At 39.7% G+C, this 26,201-nt stretch overlaps 2 protein-coding genes across 3 annotated transcripts in view; one reads left to right on the top strand and one right to left on the bottom strand.

Moving 5' to 3' along the window:
* Positions 1-7,466: 7,466 nt before the first annotated feature.
* Positions 7,467-13,614, top strand: FFAR4 (free fatty acid receptor 4). Its single transcript, XM_062001544.1, has 3 exons — positions 7,467-8,167; positions 8,929-9,057; positions 12,620-13,614. The coding sequence occupies exons 1-3, from the start codon at positions 7,526-7,528 to the stop codon at positions 13,025-13,027; spliced, it is 1,179 nt and encodes a 392-aa protein (XP_061857528.1). The 5' UTR covers positions 7,467-7,525; the 3' UTR covers positions 13,028-13,614.
* Positions 13,615-13,993: 379 nt separating this feature from the next.
* The window catches only part of RBP4 (retinol binding protein 4), a 35,770-nt gene continuing 23,562 nt past the window's right edge, over positions 13,994-26,201 (bottom strand). Inside the window, exons 1-6 of one of the 2 annotated variants that reach the window (XM_062001253.1) lie at positions 21,058-21,125; positions 20,754-20,889; positions 19,984-20,120; positions 19,723-19,829; positions 17,941-18,153; positions 13,994-14,247 (exon numbers count right to left, since the gene is read on the bottom strand). In XM_062001253.1, the coding sequence (XP_061857237.1) occupies positions 14,234-14,247; positions 17,941-18,153; positions 19,723-19,829; positions 19,984-20,120; positions 20,754-20,882 (600 nt within the window). In that variant the 5' untranslated portion in view covers positions 20,883-20,889; positions 21,058-21,125 and the 3' untranslated portion in view covers positions 13,994-14,233. Of the gene's footprint in view, positions 14,248-17,940; positions 18,154-19,722; positions 19,830-19,983; positions 20,121-20,753; positions 20,890-21,057; positions 21,126-26,201 lie in introns of those variants that run through there. The other variant, XM_062001254.1, reaches the window with a different exon arrangement.

Genomic DNA, 26,201 nt, shown 5'->3' with positions numbered 1-26,201 from the left:
GACATCGCTGTTCACCTGGCAAAGAACACCAATGTAAATAGCTCAGTGTCATCACAAAAACTCGGGGTAACACTGCTCTTGTGATAGCTCCGTAACAAAGCAGCAACAGGTGGGGGTTTACAGGCGATGAAAATAGAGCAGTAGAGGAGCTCTAGGGCATTTCCCATTTTAATCTGGCAATCAACCTATCAGTTTCCATAACTTGTAATCTGATATGGCTACAAATGATAAGCAATTATCACTATCATATAAGAAAGAAATGTACAGTATATCTAGTAACACAAGCTGCATTACGTCCAGTGGGACTATGCAACTTGGACTACAACTTGCAGCATTTCTAAATCTTTTCCCTTCTCCAATTCGGAAAATGTGAGAGAATTAGGTAGCCACATGGTACTCCCTGCAGTAAGGGACAGTCCTGCTGAAAGTCTCCAGGTGTTAAAACTACGACTGTATTGGCAGTATGGGAGGCTGGGTTATTTTCAAGGCAGCCATTCTGGAGCAAAGCAATTGCTTATCTCCCAGGGAAGGGCAAGTCAGGACCTTTCTAAAGTCACCTGCACAGTGAGTGATTGTGTTGGAAAATTCTGCAGTGTAGGTGGGATTTTAAAAGGTGAGGATGGGAATAAAAGTGTGATGCCTAATAAGGAAAAAGATAAACCAAAGAATTTTAGACCAAATCCACCTAACTTCAATTTGTGGAAAAAAACTCCCTCACTAAGGACTGGCAGTGGGAACCATGTCACATGTCCCCAGTTTCCTTAACTGAGCAAGTGCACAAGTTCATCAACAAAAAAGAAGTGCTAATGAGGACCTTTTGTTTCAAACACCAGTTTGGTAGCAATGTATGGAAATACAGTTATTTCCTCTAGTCCTGACAATAGGTGGCACAACTGGCTGAAGAGCGGTATTACATAATTAAGCATCAATAATTTATAGCTCTGAGAATGTACATGCAGCCAAAAATGGAGCTTTGCTTTGACCCTCATGGCCAGAACATAGAATGTCTCTTGACACTCAGCCTGGAGTGTATGCCTATGGTATAGCCTAAGGATAGGGGATGCATTTGGGAGACCTTCTAATCTCAAGCTTTAAGAACCAGATATGGTACCCATGTGTTAGCACCTCTCAGTGTTGCTACCTAGTCTATTTGATTCCAAAATTATTTCCATTTTCTGAGGTGATGCAATTGGTAATAGAGTACACATAAAATCTGAGACTGCAAAGTAGGAACTGAGAGATCTTTAGAAGACAGCAGGAATTTTCAACTTATCAGCACCAATGATCGGAAATAAATAAGGTAAAGTATGATATGAAGGAATAATCAACTACCAACCCCTAAAATAAATAGTATGACACGCTCCTCAGGCAAGTTTCTTGGAATTGCAGTAAACACAAACTTGAATAGGACCCAATATCCCACCTGCATGATGTTGCAACAGTTTTACGATACAATGAATAAACAGACTCTCACATTTTTTACTAGAAGCTTTCACTTCTAGTCAACACAGATGAGACCTTTAGCTGGACTATTGTATCCAGTTTTGAATACTGTATTTCAAGAACAATTTAGACTAACGTGAATGTAGTAGAAGTCTCTCAGATTTATGATCAAATTCATGGAAGAATCGGAGTTATGAGGTCTAGAAAGACCATGGACAATGACAAAATTTCATACAGAAGAAAGAAAGTCTTATGCTCAGTGACAAGAGTAACACGCTCAAAGTTGCAACAGAAGGAATTCTGACATCAGAAAAATCTTTCTGGTGATTGGAACAGATGAGCAGTGAAACACATTACTTATGGAGGCTGCAAAATCTCCACTGCTGCAGATTTACAGGGACACTTATGTAGCTATCTAAACTATTCCTGACAGGTAAGTCTGCCTTGGGTTAGGGACATCAGCCAGATGATTTCTCACAGTCCCTTGAAGCTCTGTTTTTACCGACATGTACAGACCTGTAAGCATAAGATTTAAATACAAAGGAAATCCCACTACAGTAGCAATGGTTATTCTGCACTGACTCTTTATGTTATTTCACTCCATGCAAAATTCATAGCTACCACAGCGTAAGTCAACACAAAACTTAATTTCACCTTGTTCCTCAACTGGAAAATTACTGACATTCCTATGTCTACATAAACTTGGGGACTGAGCAGACAGAGCCCTTTGGAAACAATATTCACGCTGGTGCATCACAACCCCTTTGGAAAACAAGATAAACACCACCAGCACAACTTGATGTCACTTAATTCCATAGTGTTGGAAAGCACCTTGTTCCCACATTGTTTTAATGAACAATGCTGTAGTGTCTGGTTCTTTGGCACTTGGGGAGTTTGGGTTCCCCTCCATATGGTGCACTGGAACAGGATTCAGGAAGCCAGCAGATTGTGTGGGAGCTATCCAAGCCTGCCAGTGAGAAACATGGTTCCTCAAGGACGGCTAGGTGTGCAGAAAGGAGGCACTGTTGAGGACTCCCAGATGTGAATTCTGGCATTGTTCGCCTCTGACAAATGAATCTCTTCTTGCAAGAAAGCAGATTTCAAACAGGACACATACCTAGGAAGTGAGACCTCCCCTTAGACATAGTCCCCCTTCAGACCTGGAACAGGGCTCCCCACCAGCAGACAGAAAAATATACTCATTCTGCTATCTTCCATACCAATTAAAACTCTAACAATTCCATTCAGAATTAATAGTTTCCAAAAAAGAGAGCAAGATAATGTGCCTCAGAATATCCTGTAAGAAACAAGTCCACGACCTTATCATATCTTGCAATATCCTTATCATACCTTGCAATATCCAGCTGGCTTCTTGACAGACTGAAACCAGGTTTAATTCCCCTGATCAACTAAAAACTGTTCAATGAACACAATGCATCAGCAAAAGCCCATTTATGAATTTAACAAGTGTTATCTGGTCAGTATTACCTCATTCAACTAGACAGAAAACTGTGCAGCCTAATTTAGGCACCCATGCTTTCTGGACAGTTTATGAGAAGCTCCAAGTCATACATCTTTAATCATCTCATATTACATTATAATGCAACCAGATCCCAAACAGACACTGATAATGAAAAACATGAACAGTATGGGAAATAATATGATTTAACATTACACTTAAGAAGTCAGATGGGTTTACAGCAGAGTTTAAGGTGTTACCTGTACTTTCATTGGTGCTGCAAGAAAGATTTTTTTTGTTTTTCCAGGCTTGGTTTAATGGTAGCTAAGCACAAGCCTTTCCTTCCAATCTGGACAGATTTTCTTTGCAGCAGACAGGCACTATGTGGACCTTATTACAGAAATCTCTGACTTTTAAAAAGCTTTTATCCTGATTCTTACCTGAAGAACCCCTGCTGCTCCCAATGTTAGTCTTCTAAAAGAAGACATTAAGGGAAAGCAAGCAAGACAATGTAAACACAATGCTCCTCAAATGTAAGAGCATTCTCTAATCACTGAGTTCTTCAACATGAAGGAAAACAATGACATCTGTGACCCTTGCACTGTGTGCAGCCCGGCAGACCAATGTGTTCAGGGACTATCAAGTACATCTCATGAGCAACAGAGGTTCGTTACAAGTTTTGTTTGTAAATCCTTCAGAGGCACACAATAGTATTTGCTTTGGTGGCTCTGCATCAAAGCTCATCAGCAGGAATGTAATTAACTTTATGCACATCTGAAAGTTAACACTTAAATATCAGACTATAATTCTCCACAAAAACCTTGCTCACAGTCTAAGTTCCTTGGTGAAAGGGTTTTACCAGATCCTGCAATGTCCAAGCGAACCATTATGGTGCCCTATGTTCACTGATAATCTCCCTACATTCATGGGCTAGATCTATAATACAGTATCTCAAACTGTATTACAGTTTTATTATTAATGTTCTCATTTAGTTAGAACAGTTTAGCTGGACCTGAGTCACCCTGGTGAAGCTTGGTTAATGTGCAGCATGAGATGACGAGCTTCCGGGGAATTCTGTGTTACACGGATTATGTACTTCCATTTGCCCTCTGTTCAGAGAGAAATCTCTCTCTTAATGCAAGTCATGAGGAAATTGTTCAGTGCTGCTGTTGGAAAAACTTTGGTGGTCTTGACGACAAAAACCTTGATCCGCTTTTTAATAGAAAGCACATCTACTGACATTACTGCCAGCAGCTCTGCTATTGACTGAGGCACTGCTAAGTAATGCTGCTGGTACTGCTTGTAACTACAGTGGCACTGGCACATATCCCTGGAAACACACCAGCTTCTGATGGATATTGACCACAAGAATGTGAGACTACCTGGAAGAAACTGTGACTAGTTCTTGACATGATCACACACACTCATAGAAGCATCTGATATTTTCAGTGGACGCTGCAGGGAGTGAGCTTGCTAATATATGAAGATAGACAGATGCATTCACATTTGCACTACAAGTTTAAAATTCTCTTGGACATTGGTAGCTCACTGATATGACAGCTGTAGCTCACTGATATGAAAGTACCCAGTGGACAGACAGAAAACTGCCTAAAAACTGAAAGAAACTGAAATGGATTTGTAGTTGAAGCAAAATTTACAATGGCATAACCTCTTCTAAGGACAGAAATAATACTGTCTAGAAGCAGAACAGCCCCAGCATGGTATGTAAAAGCAAAACAAAACCAGAAAGCTAACTTTGGTTGCAACTTATGCTTTATTATATACCTTTATTATATAGAGTCACCTACAAGTTTGGAACCTCTTTTGTGCAGAGTCAGCATTTCTATGCAATCAATTTAAATCACTTAGCAAACATGCAATATATCTGTTACAGAAGTCAGTGCTATTTACTCATTGATACAGGTGCATGAAAATAGACTCAAAGACATAAACACCAATCTATATGCAAGAGGATGCATAAATAAGGCAAAATCTTTTACTAGGTCATGTCCAAATGGTATAAGAATCCCTATCTCCCAGACTCCCTCTGTCTGGGAATATTTCTTACGCTCAAGAAATAAATAACCTGAACTATTACCATCTGTCATGACAGCTCACAGTTGTCAGGGGAACAATTGGAAAACCAGAGCTTGATTTATAGTATCAGGTAATTCAGTCCTTATCTGCCATAGAGAAGGCAAAGCCTCAGGCTTTCATTCGGGATGCAAAAAACCCACACAAAAGGAAACAAGCTTTTTCTGCACTAGGCTCACTAACCAGCTCCATGAGGCATCCACAACTTCCATTTAACCTAGAACAATGAAATCTGAGTTGACTCCACATTTCATCATTTCTGAACATAAAAGAGCACATAGGTTGAAGAAAAATACAGGTTAAGCAATCATAACAGGTTTCCAAGCACTGTTAATTGCTTCCTTGTTAAAAGCAGATGTGGAGCCCAGACCACACACAGCACTCAACTACCAATCAGAGTAATGCCAGAGTAGCTCTATCGAGGTTATGATTGTCCCTTCCTCAGATTTCATGTTGTGATGGTTGCTATGATTCTAGCCACCCAACAGCAGCAAATACAGCTTTTGTACTTGCTACAAAAAGAGCTATTTTTTTCAGATAATGGATCCATTAAACCCAGGAGTAATCAGACTGTTTTGTTCCTGTGAGGAGTTTCATTTGTCATAACTCTAAGGAAGTGTGCATGTTTCTTCACACCTCTGCTGTTGTTCACAAGCATGCAATTTTGTACACAGGTCAGTGTGAAGCTCACTCACTAACTGCATACTAGAAGTAGCATTTTGCTTTGGTTCTCCTGAGCAAACAACAGGCTTCTGTCAAGTAAGTAAGGTTCTCTTTCATACCTGAGGATCAACGCAGTAATCCTAAAGGTGATCCTTTCTAAAGACCACCAAGGGTCTATCCAGCTACTCTACACATTAGCTCATTTTCAAACCTTCTGCTCCTTTACAGCATTCTTTTCCTCCCTGACTGAAAATACCTTCATTTCTTCAATAATGCTCCTTTGGCTATTTTTCTCCCTATTTTCCTTCCTCCACTCTGTTTCAAATTTGTTTACCCTGAATTGATATGACCAGTTTCTAATTTCCTTTTTATGGTAATGCCAAAGAGGCTAAAATTTCATTCCTAGTAAAATTTACCATTTCCAGCTGCCCCTCACTCATGCCTTACAAAAAAAATCATCTTTTCAAGTTTTCTTATTGTCTTCATCTGAGTTCATAGCTCATAGCAGCCACCCAGGTAATAGCAAATCTGTCCATATTTCACACAGTCAAAGAAATCAACAGGAATCAGTAGGACCACCTCATCCACCTGTTTAGGTTGTCCTGCAAATTCCCTGTTTGATGAGAGAGCATAGGTAGTTAGAAACAATTACAGCTCAAGAGAAAACATGGTAATTAAAATTGGTGTAAATTCTGCACTGACAAAGACATGGGAAGAAGTCCAGCAAAGATCTCACTCTTGTCATATCTCATTAGGAGATCGTCCCTCAGAAGGACCAAGTTTCTGGAATCCCCGCTAATCTGGAATCCCCACTAATGCCATTGCGTAAGCGGTTAATGGCAGGGTCACACCCAGGGTACCACAGAAGCACCTCCCAACCACCTCATCATATTAGCACATCAGTTTGGAATAACTCTAACCTAACCAAAAGGTGTATCTCCATACAGCCAAGCTTGTAACTGTACCCTTCAGCACCTACACTAGCACTGAGTCAAACAAATTTGTTCAGAGCCATCTACAACTATACTGCTATTTGCAGGCTTTATGAAAACATTTTACTGTCTTTTATGAGACATTATCTGTTCATCTGTGATGATTGATGCACTCTCCCCACAGTCTATTTCTGAATCATTTGGAATGAAGAACGTAAGCAGAAAGGCCAACTTTCATTTACAGGAAGTAATTAGTTTTCAAAAATTAATTCCAGACAGAAGATGGTGTTTTCTAGGTATGCCTTACTTTACCAGGCTTCTTCAGCAATAGCTTTCAACACAGGCAAGCATCTAGAGGACTGTGATACCTCCTCTCCACACTGGACCACAGTTAGCACAAGCAATGCACAGGACTGCTGTTTTCAAACACCACTGTCCAGACACCGGGCAACAAGTAAATTCCTCCTTTTATTTTGGTTTTTTTTTACCTTAGAGCAGCACTGGTTATCCTGGGCTTCCCAAAAGAGCTCTTGGAGCAGTGTGAGAGCCATTCTTCTGTTTTCAGCCATGCACACAGCCCTAGTGGAGAGGAGCAGTCTGGGCAGCATCCCTGGGTCCCTGGTGCCTCAGGGGCCTGCCTGTGGAGCAGAGAAGACCAGGGCCAGCTGTGGCCAGGCCTGGGACACTCAGCATGGAGATGACAGTGTGCTGACCCACAGTGTCCCTAGGGAGGCATCAGGCAACCCTGCTCGCCCCCAGGACCTCGCTGCCTCCCCACAGACAGCAGCCTCGCCTTTGTGTGAGCTGTACCGTGTTTACTCTCCCACTTCCTTGTTCCACTCCTGCGCGAAGGCCATAAACCGCCTGGCTGGCACGGCTCAGTCCTTGGTGGCACAGGCAGGAGGGAGTGGGATGGCAGTCAGCCCCTTGCTCCATGCTGAGAGGGCACCCCGAGTGCCGCCGTGGTGGTCAGGAGCGCAGCCCTTCCCCTAGGGCTGACGCTGCTGCCCACGGTGGGTTTCTCATGCCCACTGGCTACCCTCAAGTGGGGTCCGGGAACGCATCAGAGGAGAACACGACCTACTTCCCCTTCTTCTCGGACTTCAGGGGCCGCAACGTGACAGCCTTGCGCGTTGGCGAGTCATCTGCCCTGGTCTCCATCTTCCTGCTGGCCTTGGTGGGAAACGTCTGGGGTATCTGCCTGCTGCTGCGGCAAGGGCATCGGCTGTGTGCTGCCAACTGCCTCGTCCTCAACCTCTTCTGTGCCGACCTGCTCTTCATCACCGCCATCCCCTTCATCGCTGTCGTGCGCTGGACAGAGTCCTGGGTGCTGGGCGACGTCGTCTGCCACATGCTCTTCTACGTGGTGACCCTCAGCGGTACCGTGGTCATCCTCTCCCTCTCGGCCGTCAGCCTGGAGCGCGTCGTCAGCATCGCTCGGCTGCGCCACGCCGCCTTCCGCCGCCGTAAGGCGCTGGCCGCCGTCCTCCTCTTCATCTGGGGCTTCGCCGCTGTCGCCACCCTCCCGGTCTGCTACTTCTTCAGCGTGGTGCGGCTGCCCGCCGCCGCCAGCGAGGTGAGGCCGAGCGTGCCGCGGAGGGCGCGCGGGCCGGCCGCCGCCTCAGGCGCAGGGCGCGCGGCGGCCGCAGGGGTCGGCGCGGTGGGAGCGCGGCGGAGCCGCGGCAGGAGGCAGGTGGGGCAGGACGGCGCAGGGTCGGACGGCGAGGGAGAATCGTCCGCCCCTGGCACCCGGGCCGGCTGACTTCTGGGGAGCCGGACAGGTGCTGAGGTTGCGGTCGAGGAGCGGCCGGAGCAGGGCTGGGCAGCGCCTGCGTCCCCTCCGGTACCGTTAAGTAGCAAACGAGCCGGGTGCTTTTGCGTGCCCCACTGCGACTCGGAAATCCCCTGTTCAGCGCACTTCCCCCTTGCCGAGGGGTCAGCATCCTGGGAGCGCTGTCCAGCACACGCGGCAGCCTCTGAACGAAATGGCCCGGCACCGAATTTTGTGTCTCGTACTTTGAAATGTTTACATCCAAATACATGATTAAGTTTAAGGTCTATACTTTTCAGTTTTAAAGTTGCCATTAGCATTCCATATTATATTTACGGCAGCATTTAGATTGTGGACAGCACATCTATGTGTAATTGTATGGGCTTTTAAAACCATTAAGTGATACATTAATTAACTGCTGTGTTTGAGTTGAAAGTTTTCACAGAGTTGGTTTAATGTGCATTGGTTTTATCCATAGGCACAGAGAGATAAGGACAACTTTGTAGTAAAAATAATGGTACAAAAATAGTGGTACAATGTTAATTTTCTTCATTCTCTGTAAACAGGAGATTCAGATTTGCACCCTGCTTTGGCCCAGCCTTGAAGGAGAAACAGTTTGGGACGTGACCTTTGCCACTGTTTGCTTTCTAATACCTGGATTAGTCATTATCATCAGCTATTCCAAAATCTTACAGGTATGTTTTTCCTTTAAATTTTGTTGTAGACCAAAGGGAAGTAAATGGTAACTCAATAGGCATCGACACACTGTCACTGAATATGAATATGGGAATAGACATGATCTGCCCAGTACATAAGTATGTGGTCTGAAATGAGGCACTTCAACCTCCACATAGCAGCCTGCACGTCTCAGCTAAGACCATGCTTGAAGAGCACATCACCAGAAGCACATTTATGTGTAGTATTTAATACACTTCTCTGTTTATGTGCTGGTCTTATTTAAAATGACTGTCAATTTCCTAAATGCTGAAAGAGTCAAGCATTTGAAATAACTAAAAACTAGATTTTGCTTTCTTTCAGGCACAAGGAATTTGTAAGAAAGCAGAGGCAGGACTTGAAAAAAATCCATCCCTCTTTAGATCTACTGATTTTCTGCATGTATTTTTTGTAAACTGATGTTGTTAGATTACACTTATTCCTCCACAAACTAAATTTGTAAATTAAACACTCTGCTTCCGCTTTCTTCCTGAGTGGATGTTGTATAACTGCTGAAATGCAGGCCAAGACACCAGGCATCACAGAGTTTTATTCTGTATTTTAGCAAGCATGATATTAGTTACCTAAATTCCTTTAAAAACATCTAACTTCATACCCTTGTACCCCTTCCTCTTCCAAAAACAGACTGAGGAAGAGCATAAAACCTTCAAACTAGGCACCCCATTGCCTCAATTTTGTATCTGCCCTCAAAAGATTCTTGATTCCTATATTAGGTAATTCTCATACTATATATAAGGAAACTTATAGATTTGGGAAAGAAATCTCAAAATAGACTGTTGAGCAGGGAATTAACTGAAATGCGGATCACTAAGGGGCTGTGGGTACACACACCAGAGCTGCGTGTAGGTGTTGCTATGAACCTAGGACCTAGAATATGGGTTCTACATGTACTTGCCTGTTCATCAGGCTCAAACTCATGGACTCATGCACTGATGATTTTTCATCAGCTCTTGGTTTCTGTACACTCTGTAAGATCACTATAACCTTGAGGTAAATGCCTTAGGCAAACCTCTTCTAATGAAATAAAGCACCTGCCTTTTGCAACCTTGTATTTGCTGTTGACACAGAGGGTACAGTAACTCAAGGAGGAGTCTGAGCCCTTTGAACATACTGCAAAGGACTGCAGACCCAGGAACACCATAGTCTGCGCTTAGAGACCAGGACAGGTCTCCTTGAAGACTCCAGATTACAAGAAGTAAATGTAGAAGAGAAAATGGAATGTAGGAAGCTAGAAGCCCAAACAGTTTTTTGGAGTATTGGATTACAAACCAGCCCCATGCTGCCATGCTCACTTTTCCAACTTGCTAACACAGATGCTAAGATGTGTTACCATTTCTTCTGAACTGAAAAAGGAACAAGGGCCATAGCAGGATCCCATCTGTTATAACTAACTCTTCTCTTGTGCACAGCTCTCCAGGAAGCAACCAGAACTCATCTGGAGAATGTCTCTATCCCTGAGTCCCTCCCAAGAGCAGATTCACTCTCACTTTTTGAGAATGCTCTACGATGCCAGTGCACACTGAACACAATGCGCAATGTGGCTGGGTGCAGTTCAAAGCATCAAAGACACAGTGTCTATGATGATGATGATGATTTGCAACAGATATAAGGCCTCAAATTTGTTAACAAATATACTCTAAAAATGTATACTTTGCAATTTAATCTGACACTGTTACTGTCACTAACACTTCCCAGAACTTCCCATATACATATGTATATGTATTTGACATTCAAGTTCCTGGTTCTTAGAGTGTGGTTCAGATGCCCATGATATGTATCTAGGTTCCTTATACTAGGCAGACTGAAAAGGGATCCAAAATGTATCACTGCCACCCCATTTCAGTTGAGCACTTCCTTAAGATGGAGTTGAGTCTTATTTACCACAATCTGGGTGATTGTTGGCTTTTTAGTTCTAGGCCATGCAGTGCCAGCAGGAAAGACGGAAGGGTTTTGTATGGGACAGACACAGAGGTATCTAATAAGTACATTCTGTAGCTGTTTTGAACAGTGGAGGCTGAGGAGGGCACAGAGCTTGGCTTTCCTACTTCTGTATTAGAAGTAAATATTAGTCTTTGTATTTTTGTGAAACCTTCATTCTTACCTAAGACAGGTTAAATGCTGCCTGAGAACAACTCTTGGAGTTAGCCTTGTTTCTGGATTCCCATTGGTACAGCAGAAGATTGTCAGGCTGGAATAGTTTTACGTGCTCAAAAATCAGAATTCTCTGCCTGTTTTAAATCAGGGAAGCAGCTAGTGAGAACATCCCCTTCTCAGGCTCAGCAGCTGCTGAGAAGCCCGTTCTTGGATCGCAGATTTTGATTTATACACCTATATTCTATGCAAGTCTTTGGTAGGCGTCTAGGTTCCTAATGAATATTCTAGGTCATCTATCCCGTGATTAATTCAGAAAACTACAAAAAGAGTGACAAATTAGGTAATATATATAACACCATTTAAACACCATTATATATATAACACCAATACCTGAACCAGGAAGCTATGAAGTATTAGTGGCATTAGTGTTATCCTTCCTTTAGTTCCTGCTGAAGAGAAATGTCACATGTTACAATGGCAGGAAGAGGCTTACACCTTTTGACTTTTCTGTTTAGACACCTTATTGGGGCTTTGGAAAATACCTCTTCTTTACCCATGCAGGGAGGAAAATGGCATCTCAATTACTTAGCATACAAGTTTGCTAAATATTTTAGTTTTATTTTCTTTGCATCAGGTATGTGAGTGCAATATACTTAACTGTGCTACGTCAACTTCAGTGAAGACAGTGATGTAGAACATGAGACTAAGAGTTTTCTGCAAGCCACTGGGATTGAATATTCTACCTAATGACAGATGATTTGCAGCCATGAATACTAGATTCCCAAACTACCCATTGTCTGGTTTATTACATCAGACAGCACTTTTAAAAGGCACAGATTTTCATGGTGCCAAAAGGACCTGTAAGATTTCGAGTAGTTAGTAGAAAGAAGTTCTTATTACTGACTGAAAACCTAATAGTTTGCATAGAACTTAAAAACATAAATTCCAATTCACATTTAAAAGGTGTCATTATTTAGTTACTGTAATAAATTCATGCCTTGTAATATCAGCATGGCCATAAGAGATTTGGATTGCATTCCTCCTTGTGCGTCATCAGGATTCTTAACTATCTTCCAGTTTGCACTTGTGAAAAAAAATCAATGGGTTAATTTCGATAAAACAAATGAGGTCATAATTTGAAGCTAATGGGATTTCTTAAGTAATTAAGACTTTATGATGTTATGTCCGGTAGACAGTCATGAGAACAACAAGCTTGACTAATATTGAGGTGAGTTCACATATGAGGAGAAAAAAATTGCTGGTAAAAGAAGACTGTTTGAAATGGAACCATTTACAAAAAGTAAAAATTGAATTGTGTGCTTTTTTCATAGTCACTTGTCAAACCAGAAACATCATGTGCCAAGATTTACTTTTGCACTTGTAAAAATGGGTTCTCAATGAAAGTTACTTTCTTCTCTTTTACTGCAGATTACAAAAGCATCAAGAAGAAGTTTAAATGCTGGTTTAGCCTGCTCAGAAAATCGCCATATTCGTGTTTCCCAGCAAGACTACAAACTATTCCGAGCCCTCTTTTTGTTGATGATCTCTTTCTTCATCATGTGGAGCCCAATTATAATAATTATTTTTTTAATTTTACTCCAGAACTACAAACACGATTTCAATATTTTGCCATCGGTTTTCTTCTGGGTAGTATTATTCACTTTTGCCAACTCTGCCGTCAATCCAATTTTGTATAATGTTGTCTATTTCAGACGTAAATGTCAGGAAATTATTCTCTGTTGTACAGGGAATCCCGTAAGGCATAAGGCTGGCACAGAAAGCAGTGCAAAAAGATCTAACCATGAACAACCAAATTTGTCTTTCATTACTAGATAATTATTTAAAGTCTGAGCTGTGCCACACTTTGGATGTTGTTGTCTACATTATCCCAAGTTGAATAGTTCAATATGTTATAATATTGTATGCCAAAGAAGGAAAAAAAAAGCTAAGTCTGTATTTTTAATTCCTGCAGGTGAAATTCTCTTCACTTCACTGCTTTGTCTCAGTAAGATTTTGGACAATTTAATCCGATGGATTGAATTCTTCACTTACACTGAAATTAACAGGAATATGCCAGTGAACTTGGTGAATGTAGAATACTTGAAATAAGTACTTACTATCTGAATTCATTTGTATGTGGGTATGTTTTCAGTTGGCATAAATGTAGTTAATGAAGTTATAGTGAATCTATGTCAAGAGCACACCTGACCCATTTTACTCTTTATTTTCTACTAAGAGAGATCAACATTCCAGTAAAAATGCACATCCCCAGAAAGTATCTGTTTTTTTTTCTTTTATCCCATTTAAAAAGGCACTTGGTTATTCACCTAGATGACTGACTGCCTGAACATAGCAGACTAACCAGTTTCATGCAAGAAACCAGACAATAAACGTGTATTGTCACCAAGTGAATGACCAATTTGATTCCATCTCAAAGGAAAAATATGGACATAATGCATGTTAATTTATAAATAATGAATAAATAAATAAATGTTTACTTGGCATGTGTAAAATAGTTCATTTACAAAGATGCTTAATTTTGGTGTCTTCAGAAAGTTAATCAGTGATATAGAGCGTCACTGAAATTTCTTCCTCCTTTTTAAAATGGTATTGGGAAGATTTGCAAGTCTTCCCTAGGAAAAAAAATGACTTTGTGTTTGAAAAGAAATTAAAATACTTATATTTGGATATTTTTAATTAAAACTTTTTTGGTCAGAAATGGAAATTTAAAAAAAAAAATATTAACTTCCTTAATTATCATCGTGGTCTGTCACGAATTCAAAACTGTGCATTAAGATAATGGTTTACTAATAAAACCAATGTCTACATATGTACAGATTTGCATACCAACAATTTGTTCCCCTGTAATCCAAGTTTATTAAAATGTTTCATTGGTTTATTAACAAGGTGAGTTACACTGCTCAGATAAATATACTTAAAATCTAAATGAAGCCATTTAAAAGGTTTTCAAGAGAATACCCAATCAGTATGTTTACATCCATGGTGCTGTTACATGGTTTCTTTCTGTAGTTTTGGATCTCCTTAAGAGCAAAATCCTGAAACACAAAACCCAAAATGTTTGATTTAGACCACACTAGATAAAATTTCACCTAATTTAAAATGCATACATATATATATATATTTAATGCTCTAGAATCCAGCAGTCTCTTACTTGTAATGTCAATATCTTGCTCTGCAGTTTATAATGTGCAAAGAATTTTCAACTTGGAATAAAACTGGAAGTCATCCAATCTGCTACACCTGTCCTGAGCATTTTAATACTTTGGCAAACAAGGTACTGGATAGATAGTCATAAAAGAGTTATTTAGTTACTTTAATGTGCTTCAAATTATTTTCCTTTTAAAAGTTATTGATTTGAAAATGTCTTTCAACAAAATAGAAATCTCCTGACCTTCAAAAGTTCTAATAGCAACAGCAAGTTAGCTCAAGGCATATACCACTCTAATTCACTCTTTTTTTTTTTTTTTAGCAAATGCTAAAAGGAGATTCAGCTTTGTATTCTAGTAATGTGCTATCATATTGTATTTCAAGTAGTCCCACTGTAATATCCACATTCACACTGTATCACTTGAGCTATTATTACTCTGAGAGATTGTGTCATAGCTGGATCTGTAGTTGGAAAGGTGCTACCATCAGAAATGCAATCTAAGTTACAACCAAAAATACTAGCCTTCTCTTTTGCCTTTTAGGCCTTTCCCCCCCCTCCCCACCCCCCATCAAGGTAAGTTTTATACATCTATTAAGTTTTTGGAGGGAACTTAATTTGAGAACAGTATTCATTTAAAAAGCTAATGAAAAATCTTTGTGGAAAAAATTAGCTTCAAGGCTTAGGCAGAGTATGCACAATTTGAAACAGATACAAGCCTATTCTTGCAGCCTCTATTAGCATCAGTCAGAATTTTACCATGATAGCAGAGGAATGCAGGTCAGTACAGACAATTAAAAATTACTTTTTTTTGCTCCTAATTCTGTAGCTCTTAATGGCAGAATTTAAACTAAAGTAGAAAGGCTTCCAATCCACACATGAGGAATTAAGTGAATTTTGTAAGAGCTTCCTATATAAAGCTTTCCATAAATGTTGGGTTTGGTTTTCACATTTGTTCTCTCATTTCCCAAACGGACTTGCTATGCAAGAACTTCGGCTTAATGATACTGAAGAATTCGGAATCAACTAACACTATGATAACTGCAGCTCCTGATCACAAGGCAAAGCTGCAAATTGATGGCTTTGTTTCATTTATATTTTAGTGCTGGGCTCATAAACTGTGGCATAATCCTCAGCAAAAAGCAGACAGAATGAAGGGCCCAGGCTACTATTTTTCATTTACAAACAGTATGGAATTCACAGTGTTATTTAGAAGACACTGAACTCCACACCTAACATCTGAGTATAGATTAGGACAGTAGACAAAGAATACAGTACTGGGTGCAACTTGGTAGATTTGATATTTCTGTAACAAACTAGAGGCAGCATGATCAACATTTAAATTGTTAGGAGATCAAAAAATATTTAAGGTTGAACTATTCAAACACATTCTGAGGTTTTATTTTAAAATTGCAATATTGATTCTATATTCTGTGAAAACCCATGAGCCTTCTATTGCATGGAAGTTCAGAGATATTTGGAAAGTTTATAATACAAATTATTGATAATATATTCAAACTTTTTGGTTTATACTTTCTTGCAAAGATTGCTAATACTTTTTTTGCCTTGCAAGCCTCATATAGTGCAGAAATAACAGAATCAAATTCCACCATCCTCAATCAGACCAGAACTTGGAGTAGCCCAATATCCTGATTTCACAGTAGTACTTTCTCTGTGTTTGACAGAAATGTGAGGAACCAGTGTAACACACACATCTGAATGTTACAGTACAACAGCTGTATATCTACATTTGTTCTCAGATTTACTACAAAACCATCCCTAATAATCTCATTATTTTATTTTCTCATCCTCAGAAACTTTTCTTCTTGTACTTCATTTGAAGAGCAGTAAATGATGTTGTTCCATTTGTATCCCACACTTTATGCCATCATTCACAAAAGCCAATTTCATTTGCGCTTACGATGTCCCTTTGTCTGGACTGCCAACTGTCTCTTTACATTGCCTCCAAATTCTCATTCAAGGCAAAATTTCTATTTTCATTTTGTCAGGCACCTTTTCCAGGTCACTAATCAGTATTCTCAACACCACCCACCCTAGCAGATCTTTCAGGGACCCTGGTATCAGCACACGTACTTTACAACATGGTAATATATTACTCTCAGTTTACAATTGAGATGAATGGGTAATAGAACCACAAGAGCTGAGTGTGCTTATCTGTTCTGACTTTCTTTATAATACACAAAAGTTCCTTCAGTCAATCCCAGTGTATTTTAACATGTCATTTAGAAAAGCCTTTAATCTTGATTTACAGATTTCAATGATGAACAGCTCTTGGTAAACTGTTCCAAAGGTCATTAACCTTTGGAGTTAAACAAATGGCTATTTATTTCTGCTCTGAATGTGTCCAGTTTAAAGTTCCATCCATTTTTATTTATTATTCCTATGTTTGCAAGTTCTTCATTATCCAATTCCCAATGCTTCTGTGGGCAAGCACAGACTTTGCTCAGGTCAGCCTTTAACTTCTTTCTGATTCAAAAAGAGCAAGGTCTTTGTAGCACTCACTAGAGGACACATCATACAAACTTTCAATTGTTTTCTCTGCTCTTTGAAACATCTAATTCATCCTCAGTACCCTTTGCAGTTATGATTATCATCAAATGTGGCAAAGCAAGCAGACCTATGCCAAAGACAACAGTCTCATATAAGTCTGTAAATTCATCTTTTGCATCCTTGGTTTATGCATCCAAGAATCACATTAACTCTCTTGAACACAGTATCACCTTGGAATTCACAGTCATCTGATTTTACTGGTCAAGCCTTCTGTAGATACCATGTCTTACAGAACATGGGGTGAGCAGTAGGGATGGCTACGCTACTATTTATTTGTCTTAAATATTCTGATCTGTCTTTGCCATTCTTTACTATTCCTCACTCTGGGTGCAATCTTCATGAGTAAAGATCAGTAAAGTTTTCTTCTAGATCACTGATTAAAGTAGCATAAATTACGATTTGGCCTTTTCCAATATACTTGAGCACAAGTGAGTTAATCTGTATCCTTCCCTGTGTTGCAAGCTCAGCCTGATTATATGGCTCAAGACAGGGTCATACTTCCAATATGAGATATATGTAGTTTTTTCACAACCCTTTGTCAAACAACTGGCATGAGGACATGTATGGTACCCTTACCAAGACTTCTGATTTTCTTTAAAAGTCTTTTATGAAGAATTTTTCAAAGAATACATTCCTTTCCCTTCAGGAACTATTTTGTTGACAAAGGCAAAGAGTTCTTATTAAAAAGAGATATAATTTCTTTTTATAGCAACTGTGAAATTTATCCTTCTTATGTTTGCTCATACAACCTCAATGTAATTGTTTTACAACTTCCTCTAATTGTTGTTTCAGCTGATGTGACATGCCACATAAAAAGCTATACAACTTAGTTCTTCAGATAAGGGACGTAGAAGTTTGAAATAACTTAGTACAAGCACCAGTTTTCACAAGACAACATTACAACTACTAATTAAAAGACTTAATGTATTTGCTATTTAATAAGCAAGAGACTCCCAGTGCTTTAATCATTAAAACCTGAAAGAAAATTCATGGGAAAAAAATATGTTCTTACCATTATGAACAATAACTCTGTATTTTCTGTCCAAGCAGAGGTCTATCTGCTTTTGTCTGACAATTTTCTGTGCCTCTGGAGGCAATCCCTTGGGATCCCGGGAGAACACAAAGGAATAGCTATCAGCACAAGTGCCATCTTCATTTAGCTGGCGGCAGGAGTAATGAAGAGCATATGTATCATAATCTGTGTCTACTACCCAGTGATCGTCATCTGGAAGAAACCACAGCAAAGAAGCAAAGGTGTTAGAGACACAAGTGACATCTAGTAAATCTAAAGAGATTGCTGCCATAACTCTGTAAAGTAAATAACATGATAAAGATTGGTGTAAATTATAACAGAGTAGCTCTTACTTTATTCCTGTATTTAATTCCATGGTTGGGTTTTGGGTTGGGTGGTTTTTTTGTAAAAAAAGGAACATAAGCATATTTGTCAGGGATAACGATGGAGAGAAGAGGAAATGGTTGGCACCACTATTCTGCTCTAACATGAGCACAGAACAAGAGCACCATGAAGAAGTGCTAAGAAAATGCCTAGAATCATAGAATGATAGGGTTGAAAGGGACCTTTAGATCCACATCTGAACATCATTACAAAATGTAGCAACAAACACAAAAAAGAACTGTATTTTACAGCAGCTAGCATGAAGTACAGAGAAAGTTTTCTTACTTTAACCAGAAAACGGGAACAGACAGAAAATAGTTCCAAAAAACAAATGGAGAAGCTAAATGCTCTCTTGGTCATACTAGTCAAAAGGTGTAAGTACTTCCTACTAGGGGTGTTACTTAAACTGTATTTTTGAGGAAAAATATTATCATGCAGTTTCCACGTGCGTTAGAACTGTATTTGCTACGAGTTCTTTCATAAACCCTCATCTCAAAACATAGTTATAATTTCAGAGAATTCTTAACTATTTAGCTAGGTGATCTGACAAACACCTGGTCACTCAGACACACTGTGGCTATCAGAAGTGAACCTAGGTGTTTGCTGTAAAACGTGTCATCTCTGCACCTTCCTCTCCTGGAGCAGAAGATCTTCCCTTACACTGTCTCTGCACTGGTGAAGGCAACATTGTAGTCTTTCCTGTCTCTGGTGTGTGTGGGGACCACAGTTTTTAGAAAGGTAGAGTCATTCAGCAATCTGAAGCATCCATGAAAACATGATTCAGCAGCATGCTGTAAGGAGATTCATCAATAATTCAAGAGAAAATGGTATCTAAAGCATTAGTTGTAACTGTCTTTGGAAAGAATGGAGCTCCAATCACTTCCAAATTCTGCCTGCTTCTCTTGGAAACAATTAATGGAAATGTCTTGAGCTACAAGTGTCTGAATCTCTACTTGGCTCAATAAAATAATTTTATGTGACAGATAAATATAAATATACTGAATTGTATTTGTTTCTTGAAACAGATAGATCTCTACATTTGCAGACATGAGACCAAGCAAAATCTGCTTCCTTGCTTGGCCAAATCTGACGTTAGGCTTTCCAGCCTAATGCCTTTCATTTCTTTCCAAACAGTGACCTTCAATTATAGTGTTGTGTAACAAACAAAAGAAAGGCAAAGATATACAAAGGTCTGGTCTTGTTTAAAGAAGGCCAACCAGCTGTTCCATATAAAAAATAGTAATTATCTGGTTCACATTAAGGCTCTGCTGTATGATAGTTATTACGTTTTTTAAGTGTATTTACGAAATCCAACGCTACTTTTTCCTTCCTCAGTGTGGACATAAAACATAACTAGGTGCCAAAGTAGTTCAGCATCTTTTATAGCTAAATACTCACTTCCTTTCTGCAGAAAAGAGGCAACGCCCCAATACTTCATCTTGAACTTGGCAGGATCCTCTGTGTCAGTGAAAGAGCCAATCATATCAGCACAGACATCCCAGTTACTGTAGTCAGAGGAAGAAAACATCACATTGAAATCTAACAGCACAGATTTGGTGTGACTGTGTGACTAGCACAGGAATAGCAAGTAGGATTAGAGCAGCAGTAAATGCAAGAGCATCTTAGTGAAATGGAAGAGGAAGACTGCAAGCAGCTTACTTGAAGAGCCGGACTCTGCCCTTTGCAGTAGCACTCATTTGTCCATTCTCATCTATAGTGAACTGGGCTACCACATTGTCCTGCAGAAACAGCCCCTCAGGATCTTTTTTTGCCATGGCATACCAGGTGCCACTGTACTGCAAGGAAATAAGAAAGGCTGCAGTTAGATCTAGAAATATGGAAAATGTTACAAACAGACACTATAAACCAGGGAAGATGACAGAGGGAAGGATATGCAGATCTTTGATACTGTGCCTCAAAGCTGTACCCAAGAAACAAATCTAGGTGTTCCAACAGCATGAACACTCCAGTATGTCCTAGTGCAGCTAGGTGAAAGAGTTAACATTTTTAGGTGTCTTATTTGTATCTGCAGTTCTCCAATATTTAGAATACAAAACTTGGTAGGAAGAGGGTGACAACTGGCAGATCTTGACAGATCCATGTATAAATGTTTTTTCCTTGCAATTATGTCTGAAAACACCAGAGTATTCATTTTTCTTATAAACAAACCAAGTCACTAAACTCCTTTTGTTTAGACCATGCAGTTTGAGACCAGCCTGCTAATACTCAGTTTCTGCAGCATTCTTTTATCAGATGCATCAGGATCCAGCATGTGTGGAGCAACTTTACACACTTCACTGTTTCTCAGTGTTGCAATCTGTGACTTGAAAATGAAAATGTGAACACAGTGGTGCTACTTAATGCCAGATTTTGTAGCCTGGGAAGAGCAGCTAGGCAAGAAATCACAGATCCAGGAGAGAAAGATTTACCCTGATCTTGTCGAAGTTCTCCTTGACTTTGAAGCTGCTCACTCGGCAGTCCCGCTCTGCTGTGCTGCTGCCCAGCAAGGCCAGTGCCAGCAGCAGCAGCCAGGGCAGAGCTCTCTCCGTGTGGGTCATCCTGTCCCTGCAGCAACAGCAAACAGAGAATAGCATCAGAAACATGCTCTGTCGCACAAGCGAGGAAAGGAAGGCTGCCTGGACAGGTCCCCAGGGCATCACACAGCTGCTCCCGACACATGCGTAGGCCCAAGGCACCCGGTTGTCCCCAGCCCACTACAGCGGGGTCCCTTACAGACACTGCTGGTCCCTGTAGTCTCTTCAGAGCCCAAGTATTGATGGCAGTGGTGAGGCACCCAGACAGGGAATGCTTTATGTAGTCCTGGGGCTTTCGCAACCCCTTGAGGTACAAAGCCAGCACTCGTGGGGGAGTGGACAGGCAGGATGATGCATGCTGCAGGCCAGGGCCCCTTCAAAACAGCTTCTTGCGTAATACCCATGGGCTCAGGTGGTCTTTGACCCTGACCTGCAGCCAAGCAGGCGCTAGGAGCAAATGCCTCTCTTTGGTTTTCCGAACCCAAAGGCATAGCTCACACCTGGGGGAAGGAGGGTGCACATGTGTAAGGAAAACAAAAGAGAGGCATCCCTTGGCGTGGGGGAGAGTGAGCTGCCTCCACCTCCCCTATGATTTTACACACTGCAGTCCAAAGTCCTTCTTACCCAATGTGCTCAACCCAGTTACAAGGTGCAGACTTGTTTCCTCCACCTCCTCCCCAAATTCCTTTCCTCTCTTCCTCTGATAAACATCGGCAAACATCGTACTTGCAAGTTTCTGCTAATGTTTCTGAAAGCCTGGCCATACCAGAATCTCTTCAGGTCCTCATGACTGGTTCCCTCTGCTTCCCAAAGGCTGGCTCCGGTGCTAAATCATCGCATGATTGGCTTCCAGGAACAGGAATTGGGGCACTGCAAATCTTCAGGAAGGCAAAAGAGCACTATTGTGTGCTACTGCAAAGGTGGCAGGACATGTGTGTGGCCTGCAAATACCCAAGTGCGTGTACAACCCACATCTAGTCTTTTTGATATCAATTTCAAATTAGAGCTTCCAGAATTTCTGTTCGGTTTTTGGCAAACAGTTTTCAGTTATATAAACCATTATTTTCTCCTGTCCAGGCAAGTGTTGCTGCCTCTCAGTCAATATTTGTTCTGTAGTTTCAACATCTTTAGAAAGCATTAGAGAAAACCTGTTAATTATTTTCTAGATATGTAACCACAGGAGGACAGGAATAATTGTTAACAAAAGAACTAATTCACCTACTTTTTTCACCTCCCAGTTTTGAAAGAATAAAGGCAGAACCCTGTTAGTAGAAAGGCCTGTGTTCATTACTTTAAAAATTAAGGCAAAATATAATTTAAATATGGAGATACCAATGTCAGATAAAAAACTACTTCAACAGTACCTGATGCACAGAATTAAAACAATTTATTCAGCATGGCCTTTCCAAGACATTTACTGCAGCATTCTAGTCTTTTCACATATTTGTAAAAATATTAAATTATTTACTATAGCTGCGCTTTACTATCTTTTTCTTATGTAATGCAAACAGTAGCACAGTCTGTTTATCTTCCTTTTTTGCTTTGTGTTTGAGCCTTTTTGCATAGAGAGTATGTTTTTGTTGATGCTCTCAAACATCAAATGCTTATGCCTGTTCCAAGTCTGTTTTGAAGCCTTTGATTCTCTAGATAACATCAGACACTAAAAATTCCATTCTGTTTGGAGTAAAGAACATATTTAACATAGGAAACCAGAAATGTTGATGCATATTAATTGTCCCGAAACTTTCAACAGTAGTCTTTCAGTAATCCAACATTTCCTTTTTTTTAAACTGAGATTTTCAGGATTGCTAATTCGCACAGAGTCTGAAGAAGAAAAGCAATTTATATTCTTCTGGTGGCTTTTAGAACCTTGCTCCAGCCTCTGGCAATGGTAATGTCATTTATATATGTGCACTTCTACAAAACTTTCACAAAACACTCACTAGTCTTAATATATGAATTTGTCATACAGGATCAAAATCAATATGGATTTTCTTTGTTCAGTGTCTCACATGAGTGGTAGTAAGAAAAGGGATTAATTAGCTTAATTTATAAGGTTTAAACCTATTGCTTTGATACCAAATAAAACAATTCTTTCTGTTTTTGAATAATATTTGTGACATATTGTTATTTCTCCTAAGTTTTTTCTCTTCAAGAATCTGTATATTGCTTTATATTAGCAGAGAGATTCTTTCAGGACCAAATCCATTCCTATACAATTTTCTCAATAACGTAATTATCCATGAAAATTCTATGGCAGAGGTTTACAAAGGAGACTGCAGTCACTCATCCAACTGAATCAAAACCTGATGAGATTTGACCACCTCTGAAAATCTAGGTCAGTAGTCCTGTTATACTTAGTGTATGCTGTCCTCAACAGTTTTACAAACAGAACACCAAGTTTCACTGAAACAAAAATTTACTTCTGTTAATAATTTTTAATAAGATCAATTCTAAATATGTTCAAGAGTCATTAAAGTCTCTTAAATTAAACTGAGGTAATCGACAAAAATAAATCAGAATCATGTGATCTTGTATTGGTCATGGAACAGCATTTCCTTAATTGTGTGCCTCCACTGATCTCTGCAATGTTTGGTAACTCATATCTGGTGGAGGTGCCTGGCAGAGACTTCGCAATTACAACTTCTAATTCATCCAGCTCAAGTCTGGCATCTCTACAAACTCTAGGCAATGCCTGAGAAAACTCTTATTTTGAACTCTCATCACTGTGGTTTTGTGGGAGTGCAGCTACAGTGAAGTCACACCACTATTTCCCAGTCACATTTCAACAACTGCAAGAAGATAACCTGGCCAAGTCAGTACAATTTGAAGGTCACATCATAAAAGTTTGGCTCTATCCCTCTACTTGTTTAGCTAATAATTCCAACTCTGCCTACCCAGTCAGAGTTTACAATAACAAAGGCTTTTCACAGTTGCAGCTAAAGCACTTCTTTGGTTCAATGAGACAAGCTTTTTAGGCAAAAGGCCTCCTCCGTTGTCAGTTACATCCAGGTGGGCTGTATTGGAAGAGGGATGGAAGGTTGCTGGTAGATCAGCATTGTTGTGGCAATTCAAGGGTGATTTTTTTTTTTCAGTCCTCACAGATACAGCTATGCCAGCACAACCATGCAAACTCATAAACAATGTAAACTTTGCCTCAGTTAATTATCATTTGGATTGACTTGGGCTATGGTTTCAGTTGAGAAATAATGCCAGAAAGTTATCCTCATCCACATCTTTGGAACCTGGATATACCCTTTGTGGATTTGTACTTCTCATGAAAACAAAAAGGAACAGAATTAAGGCCAGGATTTCAATTGATTCTGAGAGCAACGTGTACAGATCAAATCAATGGCATCAAACAATTCTTGGGTTCTGGGTAAGCATAGAACTCAGACAACTACCTTTAAAAGAACTATTAAAATACTGATAAACATACAAATAACCTCTAGTGTAAAACATAGGTTTACAAAACTTGTGCGAAGTTCAACAACAAGTTTGATAAATTTCATGTATGAATTCCCATTCTAATGTTAGAAGCTCGCAGCGTTATTTAAAATATTATAGAAAGTTTTTAAAAAGTCAGTATGTGTGTTTTGGAACCATATTTAATAGAAGAGGGGAAAAGTCTTCTACCTTTTCATTTTGCCAAGAGGCCAAAAAAAGGGGCTAACTTCTGGCAGTGATCCTCTGATTGAAGTACTTTTTACATTAATAGGCTGTAAAATTCTGCAATATTTTCCATGAGGAATAGCAATAGAAAATACACAGAAAAGGTCAGATTTTCAAAGGAAATGGCAGAAAAAGGCTTTCATTGTAAGAGTTATTTTAGTTTCATTTATGACTTTATAAGAAAAAGGAAGAAACAAGAGTCAAATCACTATTTAAAACATTTTTAACACTGCAACATTGGAGCTTTAAGTATTAAAAGAACTAGAATTTTATTTGTGGTCACAAGAATAAGTCTAGCTTTTAAAAGAAAGCTGGCTCAAAGAGCTGGGAACAGGAAGTGGAACATCCATTTTCAGACACACTGCACACAGACTGAAAGACGTTTTTGCCATCTTCTTATAGTTAGTTATTTATATCATGCCATTCACAAACAGGGTCAGATTTTGCAGGCAAATGAAGGACTATTGTGTGGACAGAGCAGTGGATCTAAGCATACCCACTGCCCTTTGAAACTAGACTCATATGAACAAGCGACGACGAGTGGCACAAGCTGAGCCAAGGAGCTGGTTGTACTTTGTAAGGGACAACTATGTACACTGTCACCATCACAACTGTTCCCCTTGGTGGCAGCCTGAGTACAGAGGTCAAGGACAGAATGGAATTCAAAGGACTAGCCTTTGCACCATGCAAGCCCGTATGCTACCTGGTTTTGTAATTTAATAACATGACATTCTGCTTAAGGAGTAAATTTGCATTGAACTCTTTATAAACAGTATTTAAACAAAACTTTTTAAAAATGGTATCTTTATCTTTTTTTGCAAACATTTCTGAGGATTGTGATTTTGAATTGAAATGTTCTTCTAGATATATTACTATAATGGAAATGAAAAAATTATGTAAAGTTTGCCAATAGTCTAGCCAGCCTGGTAGGGAGAGCTTTGAACTATGAATGATGAAAGATGTGGGCATACTGAGAGAGCTGGGACTGTTTAGCCTCAAAAGAAGGCTCAAGGAGATCTTACCAAGTATATAAATATCTGGCAGGAGGGTATGAAAAAGACAGAGTCAGACCCCTTCTCAGTGAGGCTAAGTAATATATTCAATAATAAAAAATAGTCAGGTAACCTAAGATCACCAGGACATAAATACTGGAGTGGAAAAGATTAAAAGGCTGTTGTCCTTTGTTCAGTCTGCATACTGAAATTCATGCTAAGCTACCAAGAAGCCCATGCTCATGGTGAAAGCTACAGTGCACCTGGCAATCCTTCATGCTAGACTGGTCATTTACTTCAAAAAATCTCCCCTAGAATCTAACACCTCTGTCGCCCACTTATTTCATGAATTAAATTAGTAGTTTTAAAGGACCATGAAAATTTTCAGCCATTTAGAAAAAGCAGCTAATGTTCTGTCTTTAGTGTTTACATTTTAAAGATTACTTGTTTAAGAAAAGGCACAAAAAATATTTTAAGAAACATAAAAGTTAACCAACATAAAAGGTTGGTTACAAAAGTCCCCAAAAGACACCAAAACATTTCAGTATCAAAAACTGGCTGTATTAGGAGAACACAGCTACTTATTGTAAATACCTAAACAATCCATTCTCATAGTCTAATAATTTAGAAAACAGAATAAAAATTCTGAATATTAATTTATTGGATTGTACATATGAAT

This window comes from Colius striatus, chromosome 8, assembly GCF_028858725.1.
Source record: "Colius striatus isolate bColStr4 chromosome 8, bColStr4.1.hap1, whole genome shotgun sequence".
NCBI classification, from domain to species: Eukaryota; Metazoa; Chordata; class Aves; order Coliiformes; family Coliidae; genus Colius; species Colius striatus.
The sequence above is the reverse complement of the archived record's forward strand: the minus strand, read 5'-3'. Positions and strand labels throughout refer to the sequence as shown.

What these genes read in the sequence shown, in the direction of transcription:
- FFAR4 (XM_062001544.1), top strand. Translation starts at nt 7,526, where the DNA reads ATGCTGAGAGGGCACCCCGAGTGCCGCCGTGGTGGTCAGGAGCGCAGC. An exon ending in TGCCCGCCGCCGCCAGCGAG is followed by an intron (nt 8,168 to 8,928) that starts GTGAGGCCGAGC and finishes CTCTGTAAACAG; the next exon opens with GAGATTCAGATTTGCACCCT. An exon ending in GCTATTCCAAAATCTTACAG is followed by an intron (nt 9,058 to 12,619) that starts GTATGTTTTTCC and finishes CTTTTACTGCAG; the next exon opens with ATTACAAAAGCATCAAGAAG.